This window comes from Scomber scombrus, chromosome 6, assembly GCF_963691925.1.
Source record: "Scomber scombrus chromosome 6, fScoSco1.1, whole genome shotgun sequence".
Taxonomy (NCBI): domain Eukaryota; kingdom Metazoa; phylum Chordata; class Actinopteri; order Scombriformes; family Scombridae; genus Scomber; species Scomber scombrus.
In genome coordinates this window covers 22849402-22870021 of record NC_084975.1, presented here as the reverse complement: position 1 = coordinate 22870021, position 20620 = coordinate 22849402, and the positions used below count along the sequence as shown (strand labels likewise).

Here is a 20620-nt window from a genome sequence, read left to right as displayed (position 1 = left end):
ATAAACAGTAAAGAGCAGATTGGAAAAGAGGGGAGAGAAAGATGAGGAATGACATAAAATAAGTCTGTGGCCTCACTCAAATCGGGGACATTACTGTTCCATGGTCAGTGTTTTAGACCTCGTGGCCACCAGGGCACAGCTTTTGCCACAGCCGTATTAATCAGTCACAGGCCCACGGGCAAAATTTGCTATTTGGCCTTTATTGACCCCCCTTGAATTAGTTAATGGTTATTTGATTTTATGCAATTCAATTTGGTGGTGGAGAAGTTAAGATTTTTAATTAGGCCATGTGAGCACAATATAACTAAAATAATGAAGTTCTTAATTAGGGTCAAATGAAGGTTAAAAAAAAAAGGAAGTTAATGAAATTACCAAATCCAATTGACATGCTGGGAGCCTGAAGCTTTGGAGCCCCTGCTGTTCAGGGACCCTGGAGGTGGTTGTTTTTCTTTGCCTGTTTGGTATTTCAGTCTTGCTTGTTGCATAGTCCTAAATGAGTGTGTTTAATTAAATTACCACACAGCAAATCTGGAGCCAGTGAAAAAGGCTACACCTTTTTCACTGAAGAGATTCTGACATGTCACAGTAGATATATTTAGCTGCCTCGTCCTCAAGGTCCTGACATTTTGAAAACTGTAAATTATTACTGGCCCATTTGTATCAAAAGGAGCCTTCGTTATTGTTAGTAACTAGGGATGTGCATGATGAGCCCATTTTGTCATGGTCGACTAACCTGTGAGTATAACAGTAGACTAATCGAATATTCGCTGCATGCTAATATTCACACGGTCTGAATAGATAATGAATCAAAAAATAACTTTCAATATTCATAACAAACAACAAGCTTTAACTGTGCATCTTGTATTTATTTAAATGACAATCAGCTTTCATTTCTTTACAAAAATACATTAATTGAAAAATTAAATCTCACAGGCTTACAGACCCCTAAAAATATAACACAGTGGACTTTTTTCTACCTGTCATAAACAACGCTGAGCATATCCTTTACAATCATGTTAAAAATAATGTTAGTTTTTTCTCTGCGACTTTTGTCACACTTTTGAGGAGCTGTTACAAATGTAGACGTACTAGTTTTGGGGATTACCGTTAGGTCCTTCTCCCTTGGTAACTGTCACAGCAGATGGATGATTTTTTAAATGAGTCAGCAGTTTTTCTACACTAGACTTTTGTATGGCTTCGTCTGCTTCATGTTCCCTCTAGTCAGCTAGCTAGCGGGCTAACTTACTACTGTGTCAAATTAGCCGAGGGCAGGATTAAAAATTCAGTCCATGTCAGGCTCTACTTCAACACAAAGTGGAGGTGGATTACAACAATTTAGACATCCTCCTAGTGGCTGAAAGTGAAAATTGCTCTCCAGTAGTTGTTAATGAACCCTTCATACTAGACTACACAGCTCAACTCTTCATTAAAGTTTTTCAATGAAAAAACAAACACAGCACAAAGGTCGACGTTATACCCCACAAATGATTATTTGATTATTCAGTTTTAATGACACATCCCTACTAGTAACACATGTGCTTTCCAGGGGTGGAGCTAGGGGGTAGCTTCTGAGACTGCAGCCCCCCAATGTTTTCTCAAAAGCCTCCAATCTATTGAAAAAAAATTGGGGTTAAAGTCACTTTTCTGAACAGTGACTTCAACCAGCTGCTGACTGTTTTTTGTGGTGCTGACGGCACATTTTGATGCAATGCATTTGATTGGTGTCTGGTCCAAGACATGTTTTTTTCTAGCTTGAAATATCCATTGATCGTTTTAAAGCGCAAATAAATAATTTACTTAATAACAGAAGAATATGCGAATATAAACAAAACAGCTACTCAATAACAGCGACATGATTACTTTTAATTTGTTACTTCCACATCTGCTTATTGCTATCTATTTATTTCTATGTGCATTCTTGTTGGAAAATTGTTAACAGGGACCAAAATAAATCACTACTATTACTAATGTTTGCAATAGTCATACAATGCAATAAAATGAAATTATGCGCATTGAACCATTCAAAACAATTGGTAGTGCTCTGGGCTAAACCCTGGATCTTGTCAGCTCCTAGATCCGCCCCTGGTGCTTTCCCTTCTATTACAAGTAAAATGTCTTTGAAAAAGGCTTACAGGGGCCCAGTCGATCAATTATGCCCTGTGGGGCCCTCCTGATAAGGTGGATCCGGCCCTGCCCCCCAATTGTGGTTCACACACACAGAGAGGTTTCTTTGTTTAGGACAACATGCACTCACAAACCATGCAAAAGGCAACAATAACACACAGCCAGAATGAAAGGACCGCACAAATTATAAGAATAACAAACAACGGTGAAGAACAACTTTTAAGGGGCATTGGAACAAAACTAACTTTAATATCTGCCTCTTAACATTATGAGTATGTATTATCTTCCAGACTGATGAGCTGACTGTACCTGTCTACCTCCTGGGCTGCTGCCCTCCTCTCCGCCGTTGCCAAGGTTTCCGTGTACGCGCTGAGAGCAGAGCGGAGCCGCGCGATTGTCATACAGTATTGCCAGACATGGCGGCGGATCTACAACCCGAGTGGCTTTCTTGTCTCCCGTCTTCCTGGAGTTATGGGGTTACTCGGGATGGACGCGTCTTCTTCGTTAAGTAATTACCCTTTTTAAAAGAAAGCGTTTCCAGAAATTTCTACCCATTTCCCGATTCTAGGAAAAGTCACCGTGTAAATAATGAATGCAATCCCCCTCTCTCAACAGCGAAGAAGCCAAGAGTACAACCTGGCTGCATCCAGTGAGTGGCGAGGCAGTAATAACCGGACACAGAAAAACTCCAGGTAAGGTGTCACTCAGCAGCGGGCAAGTTTCTCTCTCATCTTTAACCTCTGTCATGTCTGCCGTCATGTGTTGTCGGTGCTTGTGCCTGTCCCCCACCACCACCACCCAAAAAAAGCAGATAGTTCCCACAGTGGCAGAGAGGCTGTGACATCCACGCCGTGTTTCTTAATGCATGAGTGGGCTTTTGTGCGCTCGTGCTGTGAAAAGTGAGCCCTCTCTGCCCGGGATCGTGACACTTCCTCGTGTCAACCTTTTTTTAGCTGCTAGTCAACTTGTCAGACGACGACGACGACGACTTTTAACTTACAGCCGCCAGAATTTAAAATTAATTTTTATCGCTTACTCTGAATTAACCTTAAGTTTTCTGTTGACTATATAGCTGCTCACGTGTTTAGTTGATGTTTAGTTGACCAGAGACCAGTAAACTCCAGTTTGACAGGTAAACAACAAGTAAAGGTTAGCTGTAAATCTACAAAATCATCTTCCTCTTTATCACCCTGGCTAAAACCAGTTACCAATTTATCTGCAGATTATTTGATAGATTCTTGATGAATTGTTTATGTCAAAATTAGTGAAAAATACCCTCAAAAGTCCAAATTGAGAAGAGCTGAAATTATTAGATGACTACTAGTTAAGTAGAGTGACAGGAAGTTAGCTAGCAATTAAAATGCCAAATCCAACTAAACTAAACCAACTACTTTCACCCTTTCTTTTTTTTATGTATTAAATTGAGTATCTTTGTGTTTAAGACATCGCTTCAGTGGTGGAAAGTAACTGTACATTTACTCACATTTACTAAATACTGTACCTAAGAACAATTCTGAGGTAATACCTTACTTGAGTATTTCCATTTTATGTTACTTAATACTTACACTTCACTACATTTCAGGGGAGAAATGTATTCCCTTCTATTCCACTACATTTATTTGACAGCGTTAGTTACATTTCAGATTAAGTTTTGACACACTTTGACTTCTTGCAAATATCAGTGTGTAGTTGAAGTCACATTTGAGATGTCTATGAGTTGTTAACAGCTCCATTAAATAGTGATTTTTCCCTCTAGACTTCTCACATGGTTCAGTATGTTTTCAATAAATGTTCAAATGATCCAATGTGATGATGTTGATGAAAAATCAAAGATAAGAGGAAAAAGTCCAAAAACTGAAAACAGATTTGTTTATCACAACTTTGTTTTTTCTTCTTTCCTCTCCCATTAATCATCTCACGACCCCTCAGATTTATTTGGTGACCCTTTGAAGGAGCCAAACCCCTAGGTTTGGGAACCACTGGATTAAACTATTTAACTGTATGTCATGTAGTTGAAACTAGCGCCATCTCCAGCAGCTACAACAATAACATACTGCTCTAACACTGATGCTTCAGTATTAATAATCTAATTATGTCCTATGTATATCAGTCAGAGGGATGAAATGTGAACTATACTTTAATACTAAAGGATTTTTTGCGTTAATACTTATGTATTTTTACTTAAGTAAGAATTTTCAGGCAGGACTTTTAATGAATTATTTGTACATTGCTGTTTTGGTACTTTTACTTAAGTTAAGGACCTGAATACTTTTTCTACAGCTGTAGGGCTTTAGGAATGTGTGATGGGGTTTTTTTGACTATTTTCTAACATTTTATAGATCAAATGATTAACCGAGCAAAATATCTGACAGATTAGTCTTTAACAAAAATAAACTTCAGTTCTTGCCTTAGTAGTAAAGTCTTCAAATAGCTTCATTCATTCAATCAACAGTCCATAACACAGAGATATTTCATATTTATATATATGAAAAGTTAGAAACAGCAAACTGATTTTCTTTTCAACAAGTAATCATTTAATCAACTAATTTATGTAGTTATGCATCTTGTATTGGAAGTGACAGCTGGGAAGACATAGTGCTCCTAGCTCTAGTAAACTGTTGCAACATCTGCGTGCTCCACGAGTTTGTGTTGACATGTTTTTTCCCTCTTTCACAGACCTCCCCACTGGATGGGAAGAAGGATATACTTTCGAGGGAGCGCGGTGCTTTATCAAGTGAGTTTAACACCATGCTGCCACAAGGCACACACCCATCATAACTTCAGAACTGGCATACCATATTTAAACGTGCCATATTAAATTCAAACCTCTTCCTCTTTGCATGTCACCATAATTGGAGCTTGACTTCATTATCAACAACAATTTATTTCCAGTTTTCTCAAATAAAAAGAGCACATTCAAATGCCCTGTGCTAGTCCTGAACACATGCTGTGTAATAGAGATAAATGCTTCATGGCTGTGAGTTTGGAACCTTTACTCCCTGTTTTTGTGTAACGGGCCTATCACAAAGTTAATGATTACACAGCAACCTTGTGCAAATATATGACAGACATGGGTAAAGTGTGGTTGCTGTCTTCTTGTGAGCTGTTTTTATGTATTCAGACTGCTCAAAGCTTGAGCCTGCTTGGAGAGTTGAGCCCGAGTATAATGTGTTCTCTTTTTGTGACAGTTATCCTCACTGTATGGGTTTATATGATCTGCTCGCAGTTTGAAATGATGCTGGAAAATATGTTTGAGGTTAATGCCAATCTATGGTATTATAGGAATTAGGAAGATTATATAGGAAGATGTTGTATTTAAAGTCCCCGTACACTGATTTTGTTTGGGCATGCTCATTTGTTGTGTCTGTGTGGGCAGTAGAAAATGTAATATATCCTCCACGTCCATCAAAACAACTATGATTTCCTCAGTTTTTGCACCTCTCTGTTAGTAGATCAGGATATACATGAATTACATTAGTAGTTGGTTGTTGTACATAGTCTTTGAACTACAGTATATTTCACATTTTCCAATCTCGCCTCCTTGGTAGTCTGATATATGTGACTAATCAAAAGGCATCACAAGGGCTGTCATTCAGCCTGCTCTGATTCATCATCTGTTGCCGCTAAATCTGAGGAGAAAAGATTTGAAATATTTCGTTATGTTGCATCTCCTAATGACATACTCCTTCTCACACAGCAGGTATAAATATTTTTTAAACTGCAGGTGGATTTCTCCACCACAACACAGCAATGCCTCGGGAGTATGATTGAAGATAATATACAGGCTATGAATTTAGGATATTATGCCTTAATATCCTTGCTGAATCCCCTTTCTTTCTTTGACTTCCTCATGAATTTGAGAAGCTTTACATGGCAGGTTGCCAGGCAGTCCAACTCAGAGACACACATTTTTTATTCCAGCATCTTATCACTAGTTTCTCACTGCAAAACAGACTAGAGGACCACTTGCATTAGTCGTTCACTATAATTCTCGCAAAGTCCAAGCATATTGTAATGTTCACTTGGCTTTGATTAAGGGGCTGCGTTTAGTTTAGATCATTGCATTATTTCATAACTGTATCTTTCTCCCTGGATTATAAATACATTATCTACATGATCTATTTATAACTGTATTAGCCCAGTTGCTGACACAGCATTTTGTATAATTGCATATATTTCAGATGTGTCACATCTGCCTTAGTCATCTTTAATGCAAACCAAAGCTTATTGATTATGTGACAAACTCAAGTGCAATTTATAGCAACCATGTATTAGCAGATGCACGGTGAATGCTTTAGTCACATTTATTGATAAAAGTAACCAAAAACGAGTGGAGAAAACACATTTTCTCTGCCAGTTTTACTTTTTTAAACTTGTACTAAGCTGCAGCTACGCAAGTCAAATGTAGACAGACCAACAGCCCGAGTGCTGGTCTGTAATGGCCCTTTTGTAGTGATTGAAAATGCTGAAACACAGACATGCAAAATGTATCAAATCAAAGCTTCACCAAAATCTGACCAGCAATATTTTAGATATCCACAACATACAGGTAATCCAGCAGTGTGGTATCTCCTACAGACCAGTTGGTGCATTGTAAAAATTATTTCAGAATGGAGCAGCCGGAGCAATAAGACGGATCATTGCCGTGTTCATTCAAGTAGCATACTGTTAATTAAGAAAGCAACACCTCAATCCACACACACACACACACACACACTACTCCTCTATAGATTAACCTCCCTTTTCCCCCATTATATCCTCCCTCTCGTAATCCACCTGTCTTTATTTGGTCATTGCCCTCTGTCACTCAGTGGTGCAAGGCTGACAGACTGACCCCTCTGGGGTGTAAAAGCAAAGTGCAGACTTTTGTCATTTGTTATCCACGAGGAACGGTTACTGTTAAGATTTTATTGCTACTACTACTTACTTACTTATTGATAGTCCTTATCGGCCCAGTTCTTTATCCATACTCTTACTTGTTCTTTTTAATTACTCGAGAACTGCTTTTTAAAAAAATCTATTATTAAGAAAAAGAATAGATTTGTAACAGGATTAGAGTGTTCACAACAGCAAAGTCACTATATAAACTCCATAATATCTCACTGGAAATAAATCTTTTATGTCAGTAAAGTAAATAATAATTCTGTGTTGCCCCTCTTTACACACAACTATTGCATTTAGCTGAATTTTTATAAAATTTAGTAAGGTGAGCACACACTATTAAATGTTTTCCCCTGTCAGCCATGGCTGGAGAGCACAAAATGTAAACACGCAGTTACGCAACTTCACACGTTATCGCTTGACACTGGCAGCTTTGTCATCATTAGGGGACAGTTAAAAACAGACTGATAGCAGCACTGTTTGTCATCGATATTTCAGTACAGACCACTAAGGAACCGGTACCATTCCTGTTACCCATCAAGTCCGTCATTTTTCTTTTTCTTTTTTTAGCACTACATTAAAGGACCTGAGTGAGCATATTACTACGTGTTACATATCACAGTTAATTTTGTAGTGAGCCTACAGAAAACTATTAATAAGCATAAGACATACTGTATGCCTGTTAATGAGGATGACTATACAGTTTAAATTGAAAGAAAGCTAATGTAGATTTTGTGGGTAAAATGCAGATAATTAGCCCAGATGTGGCTTTGTTGTTTTTAATTTCACAGGAGCGTTTAGGATGCTGGTTATGTGGTCAGAAATATTAAACAGTCTGCCACTGTCATAAAGCTGGCTGTTCGAGGTAAAGGCACAACATCAATGTATAAGCCTGTAGTGCTGAAGCTATATCATAGATGTACTTAAGCTTGAGTAATTGGGTAGTATAAATTCATGGCTGTTAATTCCATCGTGACTCATTGCTTTGACATAGAGATTTGTTGACAGGTTTATGTGATGAGTGTCTTGGACAGTGCTTGGGACATTTTAAGTCTTTATGAAAGGCAGCCAATAAAAGCCTCTGAAAACCATTTGCCTGATAACAGCTGGATAAGTCTACGTCTTATATTTTACAGTAGGTTATCATTACTTTATCATTCAAGTGCATTTATGGTTATATTTTTTTGCTTTTTCTGCTTTTTTTTTTAACGTACATGGACAAGTTGCAGATTTTTGAAAGCCAAAATCAGACACTCAGCTCGTTTGTTTTCAGACAGGATCATTAATTATTTTCTGTGACTAAAGCTTTTTTTTCTTTTTCTTTTTTGAGCGTGCGAAAAGATCTGGCCCATTCACATGCTGGCTGTGTGGCTTGGCTGTAAGCAGTGGGTTACACAGTGTGAGAATCAAGGAGCAGATTGTGCTGACGTAGACTGTCCTATGAAGGCATGTGTCAGGGGAGGGTGGGGAGGATGGGTGCAGGTCGCTGGTGTGATACTGTGGACTAGAGACATGGCCCATCCCCTGGATTTGATTATTATTTTTGGTACTGTGCGTTTTTGAATGGGTGAAGGTCAGTGCAGATGTTAATTGAATCAGTCATGGCTTTCTGCTCTCTTCAGCCTGAGCAGACTTGATCTTTGAGTTTTTGGCTTGTTGGCTCATTTCAGTTTGGGGAACTGTGTGTCAACTGGCCAGTGCTTGCTCCCCTGCTAACAGAGAATGAGATCATGAGGAGGTGTAAATCTGCCAACTATTAGCTTCTTAATTTCATTCCCAGGCAGACATGTACCTCTATAACTGTAGTTGGTGCATTTTGACTTGGCTTTTATGACCAAAACAAATGACATGTTAGCCAGAGTTGTGCTTTATGTTAAGTGCAAATATCTGCACACTACTAACAGAATGAACTGGCTCTTGTTATTTTTCAACTGTTTGTTTTAGACTAGAGACCATACAACCATCACATTAAGACACATTGCAGTATCTCTGTGTCTTCCCATCTGCTGTGTCTCATTGAGGACAGAGGAATGGGTCAATAGCACCCACCCATTAGTCCTAATGCATTCATGTTTTTAAGCCAATGGCATTTAGCCCCGTCTCAGCAGCTGAACCTGGCAATAAATCAGAAAATACACAACTCCATCCTCGTATTTTGCTGTTTTAAGGTCCTCCAAGAGCTGACACAATAATCCACACAAGCAGAGTCACAGATACTTTCTTTTCACGTTTTAAAACCAGCACTTTTAATATCCACGTTTACTAGCTAGCAGGTTTCTTCTTCACTGCCTTCGCTGGTGTTGTGTTTTTTAGCTTGGTGTATTACCACCACCTGTCAATCAGAAGAATAGCGTGAAACTATGGACAGGACTGTGTAAGTGTCATTCATGTTTGTCCTCATACGTGTGCACGAGACAAATCTGTGAACAACTCATAAAGTAAAACTGCCCCACAGCGCTACTGGAGGTAAAAAACTACACAAGTACCTTTGACTTCTGTGTTACTTTGTGCCCTTAATGGACAGTTGGGAGCTGGGAGGGAGACATAGGATGTTTTGCTCTTGCAGAATACTGCAGGCAACATGGGCTGTTTGTAGTATACTATATACAGAGTAAAGCGATTGGACATTTGATTTTCACGACATATTCTCTGTGTATCGCTCTACTAGTGAATTGTACAGCCACCCAGTACATTATCTGTTTATTTTGTTTGTGCCATAAACAAATGAGGCAGTACCATCTTGAAGATTTGTGTTTTCCAGTTTTATCTCTGTGCTACATAATCCTGTATTTTAACCTCTGAATCATATTGTGCAACACCGAGGACATAATATTGGCAGTTTAACCGGCTATTAGTTAAAATGTTTGTCAAAGTCTGCTAATGAGGTTCTTGACCTGTGAAAAGCTCTCAGAAGTGTTTATTGGGATAAATGGGGTGCACTCAGTTTGACTGGTGCAAAATGCCTAATATTACGGTAGGAGAGTGATGACCTTAATTATGAGTTGGTTGCCTCGTGTATGCAGGAAGTGTTTACAGCAATTATGTGAATGAAAAGACAGGTGCAGAACTCCTGCCAGCTCCCTGTCTTTGTTCTCTATTCTTGTCTCATTTATTCTGTCTTGGAAAAGAGGGGAAAAACGAACTGCTGGAGTCGTGGGTTCATTGCTGTAGGTTACACAATGAGGTGCAGTAACTGCCATGTTGTTTTGAAGGCTTATAAATGAGTAATACAGTAAAAGGCTCTGAAAGTGGACCCTCACAGTGCTGTAGGCCAGTCTAGTTTGATTGTATGCTATTTTTTAATGTTTCATTTTGTCAGTGTCCTTTTGTCCACAACCAGCATGGTATGGATGTTATGATTTATGTACAGTCCTATGAAGAATATGCTCCGTGACCCAAAAAAATTACTGTCAAAATAGTTAAATGATCCACTTCCTCTTCTAGAGCGTGAGTTCCACCTGAAACCTTTTGGTAGTTTGCCACTTCGCTGTGGCATGCTTATAGGTATGCTAGCCGGCTTAGCCAAGGTAATTTGGTTACTTTGGTTACTGTGTTGTGTCACTGCTGTCAAAATGAAAAATGAGAGACCCTTAAAACTGACTGAGTTAAGTTGTTACTAAAATATGCTCCGTTATCTCCGTAAAGAAACAATACCGCATCTCCCAGTCCCCCTCCTTTCTCTTTTTTTTCACTCCACCTAAAGCCGCTCAACAACGATAAAAACAGAAACATATGGTTAAAAAGTATGAAATTAAATGATGTGGTTTGGTCCCTCTGACTGATATGCTGTTAAATATGACATCATTAGGTTATTAATATTGAAGAAACCTTTTTTAAGTCGCATGTTCTTTTAAACCTTTATTTATTCAGGGAAGTTTCTCTGAGGGCTCTCTTTTTCAGGAAGGCCCAGATCACATTCACACAGTTAAAATATTCATACCAAGAAGCTGCCCAGTACAACCATCTGATCTGCCGGCCACTGAGCAACTCCACTGCAGAAGTTGGGAACGTTGCTCAAGGGCACCTCAGTGGTTGTAATGAGGGAGGGCCAAGCGCTGCTTCTTCAATTTTCCCACCCATATTTATTCTGTCGGTCCGCGGATTGAATTGGCACAATTCACACTGCTTCTCTAACCTTTAGGCCACCACTTCCCCTCAACATGTTACTGTTGTAGCTGCTGGAGGTGGAGCTAGTTTCAACTACTTTATATACAGTCAGACCATAAATCAGCATAAAACAGCTGTCAGCAGATGTCCTGACTCCTTACCAGAAACAGAAAGATTGTTTTCCTTTTCCACTGCAGCACAACTTAACTGTTTGAGTAATAGTTTGGGTCGCTGAGCCATGGCTGGATGTTTACATTTTTAAAAATGAAACACCAAAATGTTATTTTCTACCTTCCTTTTTTCCCCTGCTGTACCAAAAACATACTGAACCCCAAAACCAAGGTGCATAACTGTGAATTTTGTGTCCTGTCACACCAGTGGTGTCCTTTGAGGGCAATTTGCTGCTTGTGAGTTCTCATCAATATAAAGTGCAACATAAAATATAAATATTGTACTAGCCTGCTCTGCAACCACCACTTTCATCAGGCTGTTCACTTCTGCTGCTGCATAATTAATCACTCAGAACAGAAGAAAGCATGTCAATTGAAATCTGGCCAATTATGAAAAAAATCTCTGTAGTGGATTTCTATTTAGCTGTTGGCTCTTTCTGCCTGGACTGCAACTGCAGGGTAAGGCATACAGATGTGGCTTTCTGTGAGTGAGTAATGAAGTAACACCATTGGTTGGCCAGCTGACTGTTGGAGTTTTCCTATTGGCAGCTGCGCATTAGCAAGGGATAAGCGAGTACTCTATTTCACTTGAATTTACAGACATTACCCCCCTGGATATTCGTGACAACAATGACAGGCTGCAAACTTTTATGGTCTTGTCTGTAAATGACCTACATAAACTGTGAAGGAAACAGAGGACACTGCGACACAGAGCGAAACTGTTTCCTGCCCTCAGCTCCAGTATTAAATGCAGAGAAGTCAACTGAATTCATGTTTAAACAGACACATACCAGCGTCTTTACCGTCTCCTCCTCTGCTGCCGCTGTGATCGACTCTCTAGCTGCCAGCGCTGTCAGCAGCAGGCAGGAGAGACGCTCCGCTGCTCGTTTGGATTTTATTACTGAATAAAATACCAGGACGCAAACTTTTAAAAAAATTACTTTTGACGTTTTGGCATCACACTCGATGAACAACAGCATTAAAATATGAGTCTTGCAGGTAAAACATGACACTAACGTAGGCTGTTATATCAGTTTAGTGTAGGCATACTTGCTGTAACTGCAGTAACTGGGTGGAGATGAGCCTCTTGAATTCGCACCTCATGCTGTCAAAACTTTCATTTATAATGTATTTATTTATAACAGCCTCCAGATGAACATTTAATATCCAGGAATTCACATTGTTACCACTGACTATTCCTGCAACTAATTGGCCACAATTTTGCACACTCCTACACAGCCCAGCCATATACCATATATCATATCTAGTCCAACATAGCTGACTACACATTTAAAAGTAAGAGTGTTGTGTTGTCATGTGGATTAATATTCAGTGGTGATAATTATCAATCAAAATCAAATAATGAAATCCTCTTTTCTGATAGCTCTACTGTTCTTCTCCAAAACCTGTACTTGGTTTTGCTTGTCATAATGACTAATGCGGTAAAAATGTGTCAGACGCTTTTTATTCCCTGTGACTGGTGTGTATTATTATGACTCACATAAATGCTTTTGTTTATAAAACACACACGTTTGAACCCAAAGATGATGCAGTTTCACCATGATCCTGTCAGAGATATTCCTCCAAAATCAGCATCTTTTATCGCTTAACTAGACTGTCATGAATTCTTGTATTGTTATAGAAACACAAAACTGTATTACACATAAGTGATGCCATTCTTCTTATCTCATTGTGGCATATGAAGTCATGACCTAACCTTTCTGTTCAGATATGCTTTACCAATAAAACTGTGAGTAATCATTCAGACAGTCACAATACTTGTCTTTCAGGATTTCAGGATCTCCACAGAGTTTTTTATTTTATATGACTTCAACAATAGTATTTATTTGTTCACTTCTGTCCATGGTGGCTGTATTCCAGTGTTCACTCCTCTTTTAGGTCTGCTTTCGGTCTCCGCCAGCTCCTGAGGAAAGTATCTGTCTCTTTAGCTGCTAAATGCTCCATTTTGTTCCCTGCTGTCGTCAACAGCGAAGTTGTGAGCCATAAAACCAAAACAAATGCAAGAGGCTAAAGTGTTGGAGCCGTAGAGCTGAGGGGAACGGCAGAGTCAAGTGGTAATTCTTACACATAGATCATTTGTTTTCTTAAAAATGTTGATTATAGCCACTTTAAAGTACTAAATCAACATTTTGTAGAATAAAATTGTTTGCCATATTACCTACAGTAACATGCCTCTCAAGCTAATGAAGTTCAAAACACATTCTCTCTCAAAATACACTGTCATTATGTATGTGAACAGTTAAATCCTAAAACAAGTCATCATTAATAATACAAAATTATTTCAAGAATAAATGACAGTAAATGACAGTGGAATGATGCCTTTCGTGGCATTCGTCCATACCCGTGTTTCTGCTCTTGCCTTATCTCTTTCTAAGTTTCATCTCTGCAGTAACACACTTCAGACGCTGACTCTTGAGGGCATCAGTGAAATGAGGCATCTTATCAAAGATCTGAAGAATGGATTAGCATGTCACAGACTTCAAGCATAGGGGATTTGTTTTCATTTTCGTGAGTGACATCAGCTTAAGTGAATAAAAATCCCCCACCAGTGCTAGGGGACAGTCTGAGGAATGAGGACAGAGTTGAGGGTTGAGGTCTGAATCTATCGGGGGGTATCAATGGCGGGAATCCCTGCGAACCCTCCGTAACTTTCAGCGGCAGACATGGAAAGGCTCTCCCTTCTCTCCAAGGAATAATCCAAGTTTCAATCTGTGAGAAAAGCTTGATCAGACCTGATTATATAAACCTGAAAATCCAGTCACAGTAGTGAGAGTGTATGAGGGAGGTGATCCAGTGTCTGGGCTCGGAGTTAAAGTCACGCGCCAGATATACATAGCTGTGATTGAATCATTGATAATTGATCACAATTTGGCCTCCACATTTAGTCTGATTAAACTACCCAGGTGAGTTATTGGCTTTACATTTAAAGTGCCTGCTCTGGTGCATTAGATCAAGGGCTCTCTAGTCAAGAGAGAGTCACAAGTGTTTGCTTCAATCACGCTGTGATTAAGTGCTTCCTGCCTCCTGAGCATGATTGCAGCTGCAGGCAAGAGTCACTTCACAATTCTCACTTTTCTATATAGGGGTCAGTTCTTTTTATACAATGGGTATAGAAAGTATTTGTCTCAAGCATATTTCCAGTCAAGAGTTACATGCTATAAATCAGTGTTCATGGTATATTAACATCGTGTGTGGTCAAACATGAGGAAACCCCCTCCCCCAAAATATTTCGAGTTCTTCAGATTCTTCTCAATAAATATGTCAAACATGTACCCAAGGATCCCACATAACCCGAATATTTTAATTTTCATTGAATAGATTCATTGAATAGGTTCAGTCTAATGAAGCCCGAGATGTTCAGTCAGCGTAAACATCACATAGCTTCATAGAAATTCAGGGACAAGCAGATATTTACTGTACTGTAAATGTAATATTGTCTAGAAGGGCAGACATTTTTTATTTAAAAAGGAAAATGTTTTCATTGCAGTTACCAAAATGCAACCTCAACGTTTAAGCTTCATACTTTGTTAGCAGTTACCTCTCACTGCTGAAACAGACTTAATCAAATCTAATTAACCTTAGCCTGTGCAGGGTTGTTGGAGACACATTCGCAGTCCACTTACACACATGGATGTTTTGGGCTTTGGCTTCCTCAGCGTGTGTGTCCTGGCTGGTAACACCCTGAAGTACTTCAAAAGATTTAGTATAACGAGAAGAGCCAGCAACCATCTACTTTGTTGTGCTGGTACTAAAACCTATCCCTGCTAGCATTTGGTGAGAGGGCGTACACAAAAAGACAGACACATTTACTTAAAAAAAAAATAATACACCAATTTAATCTAAAAAGAGTTATAAATAATTAACTTAAGCAGAATAATTGTGATGATTATTTTAACCATCATCATGAAGTCCTCATCCATGTGTGTTCATAAAGAAGTAATAAATTCCCACACACAGCGAACATTAACATATTACACTCTGGGGACGATGCCTTTATTCTGCAAACCTCTTAGAAGCTGTTTACTCTCCCCCCTTGGCAGGAGGAGGTTTCAATGGCTGTGGCTGCTGACTCACTAACTCTGTCAGTGCTCGGTACTCACGCAGCGCACTTGTGTGTGTAATGTGATTTAAGAGGGAAACCGGTGGATCTGGATCTGCTGTACATCAAGCCTGTCCCTGGATCCATAACTCTGTGGTATGGGGCTGGGTGCTGCTGGGTGCTGACTGAGGAACAGACAGATAACCAGGCAGGCTTTGAGCTGCTCGGACCGCTGCTCTCACGCCTTTCAGTCTCTGTGGGGTCCCTGCCATCTGGCTAGCACTGGGAGAAAAGAGCGTGTGTGTGTTTGGGTGTTTGGATGCTCCGTGTGTGAACATATGTGAAAGAGATCTTCTGATGTCAGTGACCGCCCCAGGTGCTGATTAAGACAGTTTATCTCAGTAAAAACCTACATCAGACAAAGTTATTCTCTGCATCCGATTCTTGGCTGCCTGTGTTAGCGTTCTTTAAAATCGTGTGCATTAATCGTTCCTTGTTCCTCTTTTTATTTTTATGGGAAGGAATCTTTTCAAGACTGGTGTGTGTGTGTGTGTGTGTGTGTGTGTGTGTGTGTGTGTGTGTGTGTGTGTGTGTGTGTGTGTGTGTGTGTGTGTGTGTGTGTGTGTGTGTGTGTGTGTGTGTGTGTGTGTGTGTGTGTGTGTGTGTGTGTGTGTGTGTGTGTGTGTATATAGAAACTAAAAACATAGCTGCTTTTAACAGGATCAAGAGCCACTGTCTGCAGTGATCCCAGTTAGCAGAGTGTTAGAGTGCAAATAAGACTGGCTCCTGATCAAAATCTTTTATTGTTCTACAAAATATTCTTCTCCAGCAAAATGTTCTTATTCTTAATGTGAACTATACACAGTAGTTAAAGGTCAAGGCGGGCGATTTTATTTTTAAAAATGTTATTGCTTAATGTCAACAAAATTCATATTCAGAGCCAAACCAACAATAAACTCATCCAACTTTCAAGTATTGTGTGGGCATCAAAAATGTATCATATTCCTCCATTGTTGTCGAAAAACTGTTAACACATTAAGACCTGATGCAACATTTGCTTGTCAGTGAGCCTCAGCGTTGCACTGGGTGACACCACGGTTATGGTAGTTTGTTTAGAAATGGCTCCAAAGACAAATAACTACAGTCACATTTTCACTCGCTATCTTGTTGTGCTACACATCCCCACCTTTTGACCTACAGTATTACATTGTAAATCTCTCAAAGAACTTTAGTTGTGGTATTTAGCACCAGAATTTAATATGTTATTACTCTTTGGAGCCATTTCTAAACTTTAAGTTTTTGGACAACAATGGAGGTCTACAGCACAGACAGGGTCAAATATATTAGGCTTTGATGCCCATACAATACATGTAAGTAGGATGAGTTTATTGTAAGTCTGCCTCTGCTCATTTCATTTGCTGACAGTAAAAAGCACAGAAAATTGCTGATCATATCCTTTAATGTCCAGTATTAAGAAATATGTATGTTTATATGGTATAAGGCTGTCGATTGAATGCAGGCCTACAGGGGAACCTTTAGCCTACAGTAATTATATGGCCCTAAAGCCTCTTAGTTGTGTAGTGTCTTTGGTTTAATGCTGAGAGAGCTGTTGAACTTGAGTAATCCCTGTAGTAATCTGCAATGAGCTGTCCTTTGCTGATGTTGTGCTGGGTTGAGTCTGGGGACAGCAGTCTTCATGGGGGGGGGGGGGGGTCAACTTGTTGCTTTACTATCATACTTATTATTCCACACACCTAGGTGTGCAACATGGAATTTGATGCGGTGGCCTCGTAACAGTTTTATGGAGAAAATCAGATTTACTTTTCACAATATATGAGGAGAGCATGGGAGGCAAATCAGAGAGGCAAAATTTGTGCATGACTCTGCTCTCCTCTTATATCAAATATTCTAAATACCCATCTTGTATGACTGTTTAGTTGAGTTGAGTTGAGTTATTTTTGATGTTCATAAAATCTGTTCTCTCATCAGGGTATTGGATATCTCTTAAACCTGTAAACATTGGTGCAGCTGTCATAGTATGCCCAGACAATGATGCACCTTCTCAATATATATCCTTTTCTTTCCTTCTCTCTCTCTCTGTCTCTCTGTTTCTCTTGTCTGTCTACCTCAGTGCAGCGGACAGTGCACGGCCCGGTTGTTTTCCAGATGGTCTGTGATGATTAGGCAGCTTTTGGAAGCTGTCACTCTGCTCAAACGCTGTACAGCTGTGAGCTCTTGGAGCACCATGTTAAAATGTCCACAGAGGGGCTTAGGAACTGTGAACTGTTTCCTGAAACAAATTGCTCCAAATTCGGCCATTGCATTTTGTCTTTATCCATATCCAAACAGGCAGCCAGTAGACTCTTTGTTTATTTACTTTTTTTTTCTTTTCAGGGGTGGTGGTGGTGGTTTGTTCTGTCGTGTATAATTGGAAACCGGACCTCTGTTTTCACGGTGATCACACCTTCATGAAAAGAGGCTTCTGAAATACTGCAGCGTATCTCCATCTCACACTTTTCCAGAGGATTGAATAAGGGTGTAGTGCTATACTGACGTTCTTGTTGCTGCCAAGTTTTCAATTTAGCAGCAGCAGTGAAGGGATTAATATCCCACCCTCCTGGTCCTGTGGCTTTGGCTTATTCCTCTCCTTCTCTCTCCCGGCAACAGTGTCAGCTGCACTGTTCCCCCTGCAGACCTCGCGTGTCCTCACAATCGTCGTCTCTCCCCGGCACATGTTGTCCAAGCTACACATAATGTATGCTATCAGCAGGACATTGTTTCTTTCTGTGACTCTCCTAAGTTTTTAATCCTCTCACGATTCTCCTCATATCTCTCAGTGACAGCACAAATGCTTTTGGCTCTTAAGGTGTGAGCCTTTGATGTTTTCTTGATCATGAGGAACAGTGAGTGCTTTTTTAAGGATTGGGAATAAAGTGACTGGCTGCCCACTATGTAGATATGATAAACCTTACCTTATCTCAAATGGTGTTATCACATCTGGGAGAGTTTTAGATGCACTAGTCCATCTCTAGCGCTGGCACTCGTTGAAACCATTCATCCAAAAAGTCCTTATGTAATATCATAACTGTATGAAGGAATTCCACTGTTATTCCCAACAAACATCAAGCCAAAGTGAATCTGCTTTTTACAACCACTTAACAGGGCCTCTTGTACGTCTGTGTGCTTGCAGTTTAGTGCCAGCCCCATCACGACTTGAGTGCACTGTAAATTCTGCTGCTACAGATACACTTGACAGATATAAAGAGTACTCAGGTCATCATCACTGCTTTAAATAGTACCAAATCCTCTGAGGTGTATTACCATACTGTCAGATCCATCAGATTAGACAGAGCAGAGATGTTTAAACATATCTGAAAGCAAAGCTAATATCTGTACAGCGTGCTGAGCTACTGACTTAGTGAGGGGTTTAATTCTCTGTCTGGGTGCTGGGGGGGTGCATAGACAGTGGAAGTGATTGGACAATACTCTGCATTTATTGCTCAGCTGTGGGGTAGTGACTCTTCTGCTGTGAGAGTCCTCTCCCACGCTCTGTCCACAGACCTGGTCGTCCCTGCCCGAACAAATATTTGAACTCTGTGCCAAGTTTCTCATTGAATAATGTATACCTGCTGTGATTGATATTGTACATGTGTGTTTCTCATAGGCTTTAAAGGCATCACTGGAGTTACCGAAAGAGGAATGTGCCAGAATGGGGTTAGACTCACAGGGAACATACACAATTTGCTGTCCCCACAAATACAAATGAACAGGAGCTGTTTGTCCAGCAAACACAGAACCCTGGAAAAAACAAACTGCTAAATGCACATCTCTTGATCTAAATTGGTGCCTTGGAGGCATTGCCCGCCTCATGCTTACTGGAGCTCCAGCCGTCTGCTTGAGGTCAGGTGATTCACAGATAGCTGAAGCGAATAGAAAGGCTGAGTACTGTACATAGCCATACCCATAACTCTCACTGCGATTGTTTGCCAGAGTCCAAGGTAGCCTGTTATTGTTTTGTTTTGTTATTTCTCTTGCAGAACAGACACTTTGGGAAACAGTTTGTCCATCATGCCCTCATTGTCAGAGTCCAGTTGCCCAGGCTGAGGTGGACTGAATTTGTTTAAGGCAGTAAACAAACACATAAAAAGAAATATTCAACATTTTTCTCCAGAGCACTTAGGGTGTAGCAAACATGGTGAATGCACTTCCTACCTCATAAAACATTTGCAAAGTCTTTCCTTCTTTTTTTGTTCAACCTGCATTGTTTACATCAGCATGTGGTCTTTAGTCTTTTATAATGCATCTCTACCTTTTACAATAGATTGCAACACATTACCATTACTGAACTGTTACTGCACTCTGTTCTGTGCAGAAATGTCGATTCATTCACATAATGACACAACTTGAGATACAAATAATACTGGTGCCTACTCATGAAAACATTGCTCTACCTTGCCACTAGTGGTTACTATCTCCATATGTTACCTTTTAAAGACTGCGTGTACTGAAATCAATCAGTCCCTTCCTTCATACTGCATATCAGCCTCTTTTCAGTCTTCATTTAGAGAGTGTGTGAGCGTGTGAGAGATGAGGCCAGTCTGGAGTGAACGGACAGAGGCTTCATAACTGTAGTAATGGTTGCACCACTTACTGATCCATCAGTCTAATCAGCTGTCAGCTCTCTGCAGTATTTTCCTGTAGCAGTAGGGATGAATGTCTCTGGAAGTCAAGAGTGTGGTTTAAATATCTGCACTACTTGCTCAAAGATAAATGTAGCTTTCCCACCCGTGTGCTGCTATTCACAAATCGATGTGTATGCAGGCATTCCTCTTCCTCTCTGGATGAGGAGGGAGCCCACTGTTTTTCACCTTAAGACCTCTGCTGGTGGCCATGATAAATACACCCTCAACTGTGACTGATGCAATGATTGCTGCCATTCTGCCTCTCTGAGCCCTGCGTACGGCAGCAAGATTTAGAAGAGAACATTTCAAGTCGACTTCCCCGTGTGACAGCTTTATTACTGCCTGCCCCTGCACACATGATGGTCCTTATTGAGTGGGTGGATGATGTGGTGTGTGTACGTAGGGCTGACCGATATAGCTGGTATAAATGACAGGGAGATGAGCTGAGATATGAATTTGACTGTTTGTACTGATACAGAGGAGACTTTGAGACTGTGACGTCACATGAAGTGTGCTGTGAGTGCAGATGTTAGGATAGGTAATGTCACATGGAAACATGTCACATACTTCATTTAACCCTCACATACTGTTCATAT

General features: G+C 40.0%; 1 protein-coding gene across 4 annotated transcripts in view; it reads left to right on the top strand.

Moving 5' to 3' along the window:
- LOC133982571 (pleckstrin homology domain-containing family A member 5-like) overlaps window positions 1-20620 on the top strand; it is an 83289-nt gene that overhangs the window by 513 nt on the left and 62156 nt on the right. For 3 of the 4 annotated variants that reach the window (XM_062421640.1, XM_062421639.1, XM_062421643.1), the window contains exons 2-4: window positions 2415-2632; window positions 2740-2816; window positions 4801-4858. In XM_062421640.1, coding sequence (XP_062277624.1) covers window positions 2541-2632; window positions 2740-2816; window positions 4801-4858 — 227 coding nt within the window. In that variant the 5' untranslated portion in view covers window positions 2415-2540. Of the gene's footprint in view, window positions 1-2414; window positions 2633-2739; window positions 2817-4800; window positions 4859-20620 lie in introns of those variants that run through there. The other variant, XM_062421641.1, reaches the window with a different exon arrangement.